Here is an 11,936-nt window from a genome sequence, read left to right as displayed (position 1 = left end):
ATAGGTAAGTCAACTCTTTCAGCGAAGAAAACAGGTTTCAAGGACAAAGTGACTTACCTGGTTTCTTCCCTGGACCCTTCAGTTCATTAATGTTTGCTGATCTCAGAATCATACATTTGCAAACACTTATACAAATCAAAACAATAACTTGAACATTAATTTTATTTCTGAAGTAAACAGCAATTAGAGAACTAGAATTAGGCCCTTGGATAATTCATCGTGTCTTTAAATTTGACATTAGGGCTACCAAAAGCCTAATTTTCTAATCACAGTCACCGTGAAAGCCTAAAAACTCACATCATTTAGAGAAATTATTGATTCTTACATTATGAAATAAAGTTCGGTTCAAAATACGGGACTTTTGCGTGTCCCGACAAAAATTACGGGGACGCTAGACGCCTAGGCCGAAAAAAGGAGCTGCCCCGTTTTTTACGGGATGTAAGTAAGCTCAACATTAATAAATTTCCCAATCGATGGAGGGAAAGTTACAAAACAATAATATGTTATAGATAATCACTCGCAGATACAAAGATGGCACTTCAGTGATTTTTTAACCGTTTCCAATAATCTCATACAAAAGCCAAACAAGAGTGGTCTTGCTTGACTTCTAAGTTACTTCAGCGAATATGGATTATAAAGAATGGACACTTCGCGTCGGTACCTTTGATGTAGCCGGACTGATTTCAATGACCTTCAAGCCAGCTAGAGCGTGAGATTCTGCTTTCTCCCTAGAGTTGGCGCTGACATCACACCAGCTAGCAGTCGACACAGCGGAAATATAACACATAAAATTAATACATGTAGGTACACTATGTACTCAAATAAAATAAATTGGATCCATAAAATAATAAATACGTCATTAACTGTAATGTCTAGACTCTAAGAGTTCCTTTATAATGAGAGTTGAGACGTTGACCTCAACAACAATTAAAATATGTAATGATTTGATAGCACTGAAAATGGAAAAACAAAACTCTTATGAGAAGTAAAACCATATACCTATATTATATCATATACAAATATTAAACGAATTTGATACATAATTTTATAATGTATTATATTATTTTATAATATAATTTATTATATCTGAAATATACAAAATTATTATTACAACTAGCTTGTCACTGAGAAATAAGAAAAAGCTGTTAACTTGAATTTATATGAAGCAAAGCGTTACTGGATTATGCAATAAGGTAGGCGATGTTTGGATTCTGTGTCTCAACTCCCTATTTATTTGTCTATGCTCAACTCTATACTCAATTATTATCTTAGCGTATGCTCGATTACACTAACCTCTAGCGCTTGAAAGTGGAACTAAACGCCGGAACACAGAGAAACAAAACACAGGAAAATTCGCTCAGTGTCCATTCTTTATAATCCCTATTCGCTGGTTACTTCTTACGAGAAACGAAATCATTTTCTGAGGAATTTCTTTTCATTTTTGTCATACGGTCGCTCCGGCTGACGCCATATTATGTTTGCCGGTCTCGTTGCTAAGCGACGACACGAATGCAGAATTTGGCCGTTAGAGGACAGCAAAACCGCGGACCAGTCTTCAGTCGCAGTGACGGTAGGCATGGGGCCACAGGTACGTCGATCCGTACGGGGCGTGGGCCCGTTATTGATTAGTGAGGTGTTCGGGAGCGCCTGAGGAGCGCCACGACGGGAAAGTAATGCAGATCAGTGCGTCTGTCTGTCCAAGCGTTTCGACCAACGTTCATAAAGATTGCTATGTTCGATTCTTTCTGGTGGTGATTAAATACTTTGTTTAAAATACAAGACACGACTGCATAGGAATTTCACCCAAACCCAACTTCTCCTTCCACTAGCTAATAAATTGTCTCATAATACAGTGTCACAAATTTTCTGTTTTACTTAAAATTATGAAAAATATCTCCATAAATACCACTTCTAATGTTGCCAGTGACAAAGATCCCCTCTAATTTCTTCCTTTGGTCCTGTCTCTTTAAGTCATAACCGTAAAATTCTATTAAAGTAAATGTTGGATTATTATAAAGGTATAGTTCCCAAAAAATTGTAACAATTATCAAATTATCATAATCATCTCTATTTTGTACAATAAAAAATTAAAGAATTTGATTAAAACCCATTCAATGAAAAGCTATACGATATATTATTAGCTGTGATGTGTAGAATTTTGGCTTTCGTTTATGTTACCCAAGTAATTTCACGGCAGAAGAAAAACAACAAAATTATTTTTAATTTAGTGACATTCAATTTCAATTATTTATTATTGCTAGTCAACATATCAACATTTTTCGATATCATCTCACAGTACAATGCCACTAACTATATATTTATTTTGAATTTTAAAAAAATATCTTGGTAAATACCACTGGTAATATTATCATCGATGACATAAAATTCCTCTCCAATTCTTTCCTTCATACTTGTCCCTTTAAGTCGGCTTAACTGTACATTTTGAGACTGGGTTGTTATAAAGGTGTACTTTTCTTAAAATTGTTACAATTATCAAAATTATCCGAATTAAAAGCATTCCGTAAAATGAAAAAAAAAAAAAGTTAAAATCAATATCATGCAAAGTTATAAGAAAATATGCTATTGATTGTGATGTGGGAAATTTTCAATTTTCCTATACGATACCGAAATATTTTGATAACAAAATAAAAATAACAAAAGAAATTTCATCCTAGTGACATTCAATTGTTTATTACTGCCAGTCATAATGTCGATATTTTTCGATTACAATCTCACAGTACTGTACAATACCAGTGATTTTATTTATTTTTCATTATGAAAAATATTTGGATACATACCACTCGTAACTTTTTCGGCGTCATAAGATTTCCCTGTAATTTCTTCCTTCTTACCCGCCCCTTTAAATTAGCTTAACATTAAAATTTTATTACAGTAAATTTTGAGTATGGATTGTAATAAAGATGTATTTCTCTTAAAATTAAAGTTTTCGTAATTGTTTGCATTTCGTGAAATAAAAAAGAATAATTACTTTAGAAATAATTGAATAAAAGATCTATGCGATGTACGATTTATTGTGATGAGGGGAATTTTTATTTCCTTTACTGTACCGAAATAATTCGTTGTTAAAGGAAGAGGAACAAAAAAATTTAACCTAGTGATATTCAACTGTTCATTATTGCTGCTAATTTCTGAACATGGTCCTCTGATAAAGTTTCTTCATTATTTTATACAAAAGTTTCTTATGGCAATGTTAAATCGCCATGTCCTATACCCAGAAGAATACGCGGTATAAAATACTATGTAACCGAGCGAGATGGCTACCACGGTAACATTTCAGACTATCATACGGCAGATCCCGGTTTCAAGCCCCGTAACCTGCCAATATGATTGGAGTTTTTCATGGTTTCTCTCAGTCATAAAGAGAAATGCCGGATTGAAAATTTAGATAGCCTGATTCATCACCGCCTTAATCACCAATATCACAAATAGGGCTAGGATTTTGATGACCTATAAATCATAAAAAAATGTCCTAAAAACAATGCATTTATAACCTAAAAATCTTTCAAAAATGCCCTTAAAAATGCCCTAAAATTGATCTTACATTCTAAAATTGGTTTAGTAGGAAAAGGAGTTTTGTGCTACTTGATATTTAGACTAGTAATTAAATTAAATTCTAGTACCAACATTCAAGTTTATTTAATTTTACATAATTTTTTCTAAGTGGTACACTTTAATTAATTATTTTACCTGATGTAGTTTTCATGTAGTCCATTACAAGGCCGCTCTTATACGGAATTAGAAAGTATAGAGGAGTCTATATTGAAGGGATGGTTGGACTGATCCATTACATGGGGTGTACTACGTTAAAAGGGCAATATTTGTGTAGAAAAACGATTAAAATATTATACAAAATAATGGGTATTAGCCACCGGCGCAGCTCGGTCGGTTATGGCCGATCCGAGTTGCGCTCGGGCGCGGGTTCGATTCCCGCTTGGGCTGATTATCTGGTTGGGTTTTTTCCGAGGTTTTTCCCAACCGTAAGGCAAATGTCAGGTAATCTATGCGAATCCTAGGCTTCATCTCGCCAAATATCATATCACTATCACCAACTCCATTGGCGCTAAATAACTCGTAGTTGGTACAGCGTCGTTAAATAACCAAGTAAAAAATAAAGGATATTAATGGACAAAATATGTGTACAAAATATCAAAGGAAATAAACATTATTTTATATTAATAATGGAGATTTGTGGCCAAAATTAAATGAAAATGCCTAAAAAATGTCCGAATAACACAAAAGATGCTCTTATGAGTTGAAACAGGCAAAAATTCCCTAACAAATATGTCTTAAAACACTCAGTTTATCACATAACATATAAATACTAAAGCAGCTATGTTTCTGGCTTACTAGAAAAAAGATGCAGTTTCATTAAAATCCTAGCCCTAATCATAAACATTAAAACAAAATATAAATCAGTTACATGAGCACAAGTAATCTGTACACAATAGAAATAGACTCTCAACAATAGTTCACGGCCTACTGATATTACCCAAAGATCCATCACACGTGATAATAACACCATACATTTTAAAGCGTGTGTAAATAAATTTAACAAAAAAATTGTATATGACTTAGACATAGTTAAATTTATAAAAGGCTGCAAACCAATGTCCGGGTTCCCTTGATAGACGGGATGTAGGAGAGATCTTTCTAGATGACAGATTTCAAACGCCGCGTCTCACCTCCTGGACAATGAACGGATATCATTTCGAACTCAGCATAGCATCAATCTGTGAGGTGTGACATGTCAAGAATAAAATGAAGCAACTAATTTATTGCAGGTCACGTGGCTGCTACTGGCGCTCCTCCTCCAATCCGAGGCCCGGGTTCTGGTCAAGAGGAGTTTCAAGGACCAATCAGTGAGAGGCTATCTAACAGAGGTGCGACATCCATTCGCATAATAGCAACGTCGCTTGCATAGTTTTAGCAAGGCTATCAGAAAAGTTTCAAGGTGTACAGAATAAGTAAGCATAATATTATCATCTATCTTCTGTAGTCTGATAATGAACATCAGATCTTTCATCAACTTCGGTGAGGTGGTGGTAGTGGTGGTGATGTGATGATGATGATAATGATGATGATGTATAAATTTGTAGGATGATAATGACAGAGGAAAATCATGTAGGTCCTATCTGAGAAAAAGTGGCCAATAGCTGATTTCTTCGTCACAAATATCACACGTCCGGGATCACATATCAGGACTTATACCGTAAAAAACGTCCAACTCACTCATTGTCATCTTTGACTGGTCTTTCTACAATGCCGTACCCGTATGTAACCAGAGATAATTTTGCTTTAATTCTCTTCTGCCTTGTTTCTTTTTCTTTTCTTTCCTCCTTTCTTCTTCTTCCTTTCTATCCATCCCTCTCTTGATCCTCCATCATATCTTTTCCTTTCTTTCTTTCCTTTTCTATTCTCTCTAGATTTTTCTTCCTATCTAGATCTTATTATTTTCTTTCTTGTTTCTTCTTTCTACCATTCTTTCTTCATTTCTCTCTCATTCTCTATAAATCTTTCACTCTCTGTTTCCTTATTTCCTTTTCTGTTCTCTCTAGATTTTTCTTCCTCTCTAGATTTTATCCCCCTTTTTCTTTTTTCCTTCTTTCTAAATTCGTTCTTCTTTTCTTTCTCATTCTCGCTTAATCTTTCTCTTCCTGTTTCTTTCTTTCCTTTTCTATTATCTCTAGATTTTCCTTTCTTTTTTCCTTCTTTCTACCATCCTTTCTTCTTTTCTTTCCCATTCTCTCTCAATCTTTCTCTCTCTGGTTCCTTCTTTTTTCCTTCTTTAGTTTTTTATTCTCTCTAGATCTTTCTTTCTCTGGTTTTATTTTTAATTTATTTTCTTATTTTCTCTAGATTCTTTTTCTTTTAGCTTCCTTCCTTTTTTTCCTTTTCTATTCTCTCCAGATTGTTTGTTCCCCTCTAGATCTTATTCTTTTCTTTCTTTTTCCTTCTTTCTACCATTATTTCTTCTTTTCTTCCTCATTCTCTCTCAATCTTTCTCTCCGTTTCCTTCTTTCTTTCGATATTCAGTTTTCCTTCCTCTCTAAATCTTTCTGTCTCTCGTTTTATTTTTCATTTATTTTCGTATTCTCTCTAGATCTTTTTCTTTCTGTTTCCTTCCTCCTTTCTTTCCTTTTTTATTATCTCTAGATTTTTCTTCCTCTCTAGATCTTATTCTTTTCTTTCTTTTTTCCTTCTTTCTACCATTCTTTTTTTGTTCTTTCTCATTCTCTCTAAATCTTTCACTCTCTGTTTCCTTCTTTCCTTTTCTATTCTATCTAGATTTTTCCTTCCTCTCTAGATTTTATTCCTTTCTTTCTTTTTTCCTTCTTTCTACCATTCGTTCTTTTCTTTCTCATTCTCACTAAATCTTTCTCTCTCTCTCTCTCTCTCTCTCTCTCTCTTTCTTTCTTTGCTTTGCTTTTCTATTCTCTCTAGATTTTTCTTTCTTTCTTTTTTCCTTTTTTCTACTGTTCTTTCTTCTTTTCTTTCCCATTCTTTCTCAATCTTTCTCTCTCTGTTTTCTTCTTTCTTTCTTTCTTCCTTCCTTTAGTTTTTTATTCTCTCTAGATCTTTCTTTCTCTCTTTTTTATTTATTTTTATTATTATTTCCAGATCTTCTTTCTTCTATGACTCATTCCTTTTTATTTCCTTTCATATTTTCTCTACATGTTCTTCCTTTCTCTTTCAATATTCTTTCTTTTTTCTTTTTCCCTTCCTTCTTTACTTTCTTATTCCTTCGAGATCTTTTGGCTTTCTTTTTCCTTACTTTTCTTTTCTTACTCTCATATTCTCTCTAGATCTTCTTTCTTTCTCTCTTTTGCTTTTTTCTTATTTAGTTTCCAGTTCTCCCTAGCTTTTCTTTGTTTTCATTTTTTTCTTTCCTTTTCTATTCCCTCTAGATCTCTTTTTCCTTTCCCAGTCTCTCTAGATTTTTTTTTCGTATTGTTTCCCCTTTCTTTTCATCTCTCCCTTTTTCTAGTCTCTCTTTCATTCTTTCCTTCTATTCTTGTTGCATAAAAATGACATTACATTTTGTAAATCCACTTCTTTTGCGGTCGTATTCTAGGGAACTATAGCTTACTAATCTAGAAACATTTTTTCGTAAACTTTAAAGGTAACGCATGAAGGTAGCAGCATCTTCCGATGCTTTGTATAATTATTCAATTTCGTGTGCGTAGCGGACTTGCTGGTGGAACGAGATCTGCAAGGAGGAGTTCCAGATGCTGTTCCGCTGCAAATGCCCTCTGTGGTCGTACTGCCGCAGCCCGGGCCGCTACTACAACGCCTTCTGCACCATGACGGGCACCGGCTACATCTGGACGCAGCCGGACCGCAGCTGGGGCGTCGCCATCTAGCAGAGGTCCGAGCGGGGATCCCGCTCGCAGCACAACAACCGCAACTGAGTTGCTAGCCAACCTAACCCAGTCCTCCAAACAGCACAGTCTCTCCTCCTATGGCGCATTCCTTGAACTATCTGACCGGTATTAATGCATTCCTGAGACCGGTGATGTACGCGACAACTGCCGTCAATGGCATCTCAAGATTCCCGCTAAAGTTTGATATATGCGTGGACTGGTTATAGTTGAAAAAGAAGATGCAAATAAAATGTTTTTCTTAAGTCTGAATCATTCTATATCTTAAACACTAGAAATCACTTCGGGGACACTTCTGTGAGTTTTAAAACTTTTGTGCGAGATCGTGCGTATTTGCTTGGTTTCCGCACAAAACCAATCCGCGGTAAGTCTAAAATTCCACATTCAGTATTCCCAACCTAACACACATAACAATTTCCCTCTTCTTACCGCTTAAGTAACATATTGATTTTACTGCTTTAGGCTTTTAACATATTATTTTTAGAGACATTCAATATAGTAATAATTATAAATTGAAAACTTACCACTGCAATTACACCTAAATTGCACTGTTAATTATTGTTTTTAAATATTTGCAAAAATTAAGTAAACTCTACAACTCCACTAAAGTTACTGCATTCGTGATGCAAGTAACATTAAGGAAGCCGTGAAAAATCAACAAGATTCCAGACTCATCATAGACTGGGAGGAAAAAAAGACAGACGTATATCACGGCCTGCTGGAGTATAGTAAACACAGAAAACATTTTAAAGCAACAATGTTGAAGATAGATATTTTTGTTTTGCAAATTTGCCGTCATTGAACAGAAACCAAGATGGAGATTTCATTGCAACTAATTAGAAATTCCTCTTTCAGGTATTTAATAAACGATCTTCGCACAAAATAATGTACGATACTCGAGCGGTATGTCTTCTTTCAATTCTCGGAAATTAAAAAATCTCAACTACGTTTCGCTTTTTCAAACTTTTCCTCGAACATGAAAACTTCAACATACCGCTCTTGTAACGCATATTACTATTACAATTTTCATCCAAAATTTATGAATTTTAAACTACAAAAATATACCTACAATACTATAATCTGTACTAAATTTTGTGCCATTAGGGCTGATAGTTTCGAAATTATATTTTTAAAATGTATTTTATATTGACATCACTAAAAAGGCTCCTTGCGTCATAATTTTCACAATTTTTTATTCATATTAGCTCAAAAACTTGAAAATAGTCATGGGAACATAAATTAATTAGCTTTTTGAGCTCGATCTAAATAGAGAGCCACAATAAATTTTTTAATCGATTTTCTTAATTTTTCACCATTATTTCACCATAGTTTAACACGTTTGTTATGTTCTAAACTATTTAAAGGGTTTCATACATTATACAAAACTCCATTGTCACGTGTACTTTGCCATAATATTAATACTGATTAAGAAAAAAACGTTGTCGAATATCATCTTTTGATATTATAAAATTTTTAAACTTTGCAAGGAAGCCTAAATAAGGGAAAATTTCTCAGATTTAAAAATTTCCCGAAAATTTATTACAATTCAAAATATCCATTCCTTATGTCATTTCGTGCTAGGTTTATTTTAATGTTCGACTCGACATTATACGTGAGGAATTGAAAAAAAAAAAATGAAACACTTTAAACGTAAAGCGGGCTCCATATTGATGTACCAACATTTACTTGAGCAATTACAAATTACCCTACAACAAATGGAGAACCAGATTTCACTTCTCTAATTAAAACATCGGGATAGGCTGATTAGTAATTTCAAATTCATCAGATGGATATGAAGACATCATATAGTTCTGTTAATTATTTCCAGATTATATGGGCGAAGTTCAGTTCTCTCCCCCTCCTCCCAGCCTACTGTTTTTTACCATCCCTTGTCTTGCAAGACGGGCTGTGTTTCATAAGACGATTCTTAGTCATAACATGGCCAACGTTGAACAAGTTTATATTTAAATGCACGTTTAACATGAGTTTAATATAGGACTTCGTTTATTTTTTAGAACATTGAACATGTATTTATATTAGGCGATTGTCAAGATGGCCGTGACTGGACCATCACGTGACTCCAATTCGTGCCGAAGCCTGTTAGCCACGACGATTGCTATAGGACAATATCTGAATATAAAAATCTCTGTCTAAAAACACTACGTCACCCATTCCACCGTTTTATACATGAACTTCATTTTTTCCCCCCTCGCTGTTATTTATACTCCCTTTAACACCTTTGGTCATATCGCGAGTTAATCTTTGGTTGAAATCCGAAGGTCTGTGTACTATTGTTGAGACTGGTTCTATTGTTGTGAACTAGATGGCGACTGTATATGTATTACTGATTTGTTATGAATATGATTTCGGTGATGAATGAGGCCGGTGATTTTCAGGGATGTTGTGGCCCGAATTTCCTGGCATTTGCCTTACGGTTGAGGAAAAACCCTGAAAAACCTCAACCAGGAAATTCAACCCGACCGGAAATCGAACCCGGGAACTCTGCGTAAGAGACCAGCATGCTGACCCCTACACCACAGAGGTAGTCTAAACTTCATATTGTCTCTCATTATTTGTTGGAATTTGAAATTTGAATCTGAATGGTTAAATTCATGCGAAAAATTGTCAGTACTCTTGGGCATATATGCATACATGTTTACACGCAATCCATACACTCATCGAATTCATTGCAATCATCTCCATAACTCTAGCTGAAAATTTGCAGCTATAGAATCTGTCATTAGATTATAACAGAATTTTCAAAAGTAGCAAAAAAGTTTCTTCGCTCTGGGTTATTTAATCAGTTGCTTATTATTAACTTGCGCCATAGCAGAACTGACTGTGCTAGTCACCTGACACTTCCAATCCTCAGATTAAAGATGCACGAAATAGTTCCATCTTCAAGATAATGTATGGAAACCAAGGAAGAGAGCGTTGAGCCTCAGTGTTCTTCAAGAACGACGAATCAATTTCAGTGGTTATGCGAGGAATTCTGGGCTATACTACACAAAGGTCACTCTCTTGAGAAACAAGCCAATATAAACGAATGCAACTACAGAAATTGAGAAACAATGAGAAAAAATGAAGCAGCAACAACAATGAACTTCGTGAATAGCTGTGGTAGTAATAGATATAATAAACTTCACTGAACACGACGTCAGCATTATGGCTGATCATTAGAGTCACGGCCTGCTTGAACACATCCGATGGCTGTTTATACTGCCTGCTCATAAGACCATTCTAACAATGCTTTCGCTGAAATGGTAGGTGGCAGCACGAAATGTACTTCGTCAATGCATATGTATGCTCCAAACTATGGGGAAAAAAGTTGTTCTACCTATTTTGTGCCAGTGTGACATATTGAAGTATGTCAGGAATTTGTATCAAAAACTCTTGTGGATAAATTCGTGAAACCTCTACTTATTACCCATAATGTAGGGAAGTTCCACACAGAAAACTTTTCCAGTTTTCTTGTTCGGTGAAACCCCTTTCTCGGAAAGTATTGAAGATGTAAGTTCCTGGGGGAAGTAGTTCTTTTTTTTTTTATTGAATTGACTAGTTGCAAAAGTCCCTATCTGAAAAGTCCATAATGTTTTTTGGTAGCATATGAACAGATCATGGTTTCCGTCAGTTTTTTAAGAACAAAAATAATTAATTAACCTTACAAATTCCATAAAATGTCCTACTAGTAGTTCATTTGCAATTTTAACTTGAGAATTGTTTTTAATTCTGTCACACAACAGATTTTGTAACTGTGCAACTCATTAGCTTCCATATTTTAAATTTTGTTTATGCATGTCTAGTTGCATTTCCTCTTTTTTCAAGAGCGAAGAATATAATGGATTCACGAAGCTATTAGAGTCGCGAAGCAAAGTAATATTTTAATCACATACTACAAAACATAAAGCACAGAACCTATATCCACAAGCGACTTCACTGGCCGTTAGAAGCTGCCATCTATCGACAATTTTTTTATTCATGTTTGACCACCGAGTGAGCAGGCAGTATTTGGTATAAGCAGCCATCGGATGCGTAGATACGTTCGAGTAGGCGGTGTTTAGAGTAATTATGTATTACTGTTTCTGTTTTCTGCTCATGTTGTTTTGAAAAACAAATGAGGAAAGTGTAGTAGTAGAAATTCAATGTGGTTACTCTCGTTTACTTGATGAATCGTTCTAGCTGATGAAAACACAATTTCAATCTTATTATAGCACGCCAAAGATGTGTAGAGAAAAACAAACGAGTAACGAACGTAGCTAATATTAAATACTACAATAAAACTTGCTAAATTATGTGTTGTAGCTCTCACATTTCCGTCGAAGTAATTTTGTTATCATTGTGAATTAAATTAGAAACAACCCATAAGCACTGTTAACAATAATAAAATTTATTTCCTTCTTACCCCAGAAGCAGTGTTTTAATGTACGCATGCTCCTTTAGCCTTTCAGCTGATGCTCATAATTTGTTTCCTATTTTAACACATCATTGTAATTGTGATTGAAGAACCGATATACATCTTGATTACACAACTTTTAA

At 34.7% G+C, this 11,936-nt stretch overlaps 1 protein-coding gene across 2 annotated transcripts; it reads left to right on the top strand.

Moving 5' to 3' along the window:
- Positions 1–1,436: 1,436 nt before the first annotated feature.
- Positions 1,437–10,951, top strand: LOC138713126 (uncharacterized). 2 transcript variants are annotated; one of them, XM_069844915.1, is made up of 3 exons: positions 1,437–1,588; positions 4,803–4,901; positions 7,206–10,951. In XM_069844915.1, the coding sequence occupies exons 1-3, from the start codon at positions 1,475–1,477 to the stop codon at positions 7,380–7,382; spliced, it is 390 nt and encodes a 129-aa protein (XP_069701016.1). In that variant the 5' UTR covers positions 1,437–1,474; the 3' UTR covers positions 7,383–10,951. The 2 variants fall into 2 exon arrangements, with proteins under 2 accessions (XP_069701016.1, XP_069701017.1); XM_069844916.1 differs by lacking the exon at positions 1,437–1,588 and adding an exon at positions 1,614–1,751.
- The last annotated feature ends 985 nt before the right edge of the window (positions 10,952–11,936 follow it).

The sequence above is a fragment of the Periplaneta americana genome, chromosome 14 (genome assembly GCF_040183065.1).
Source record: "Periplaneta americana isolate PAMFEO1 chromosome 14, P.americana_PAMFEO1_priV1, whole genome shotgun sequence".
NCBI classification, from domain to species: Eukaryota; Metazoa; Arthropoda; class Insecta; order Blattodea; family Blattidae; genus Periplaneta; species Periplaneta americana.
This window is presented reverse-complemented; position numbering and strand designations above follow the sequence as displayed.

Bases quoted from the DNA above. Each gene is read 5' to 3' on its own strand.
- LOC138713126 (XM_069844915.1), top strand. From the start codon at position 1,475: ATGTTTGCCGGTCTCGTTGCTAAGCGACGACACGAATGCAGAATTTGG. The intron at 1,589-4,802 runs GTACGTCGATCC...AATTTATTGCAG, and splicing joins CGGTAGGCATGGGGCCACAG to GTCACGTGGCTGCTACTGGC. The intron at 4,902-7,205 runs GTGCGACATCCA...TCGTGTGCGTAG, and splicing joins TGAGAGGCTATCTAACAGAG to CGGACTTGCTGGTGGAACGA.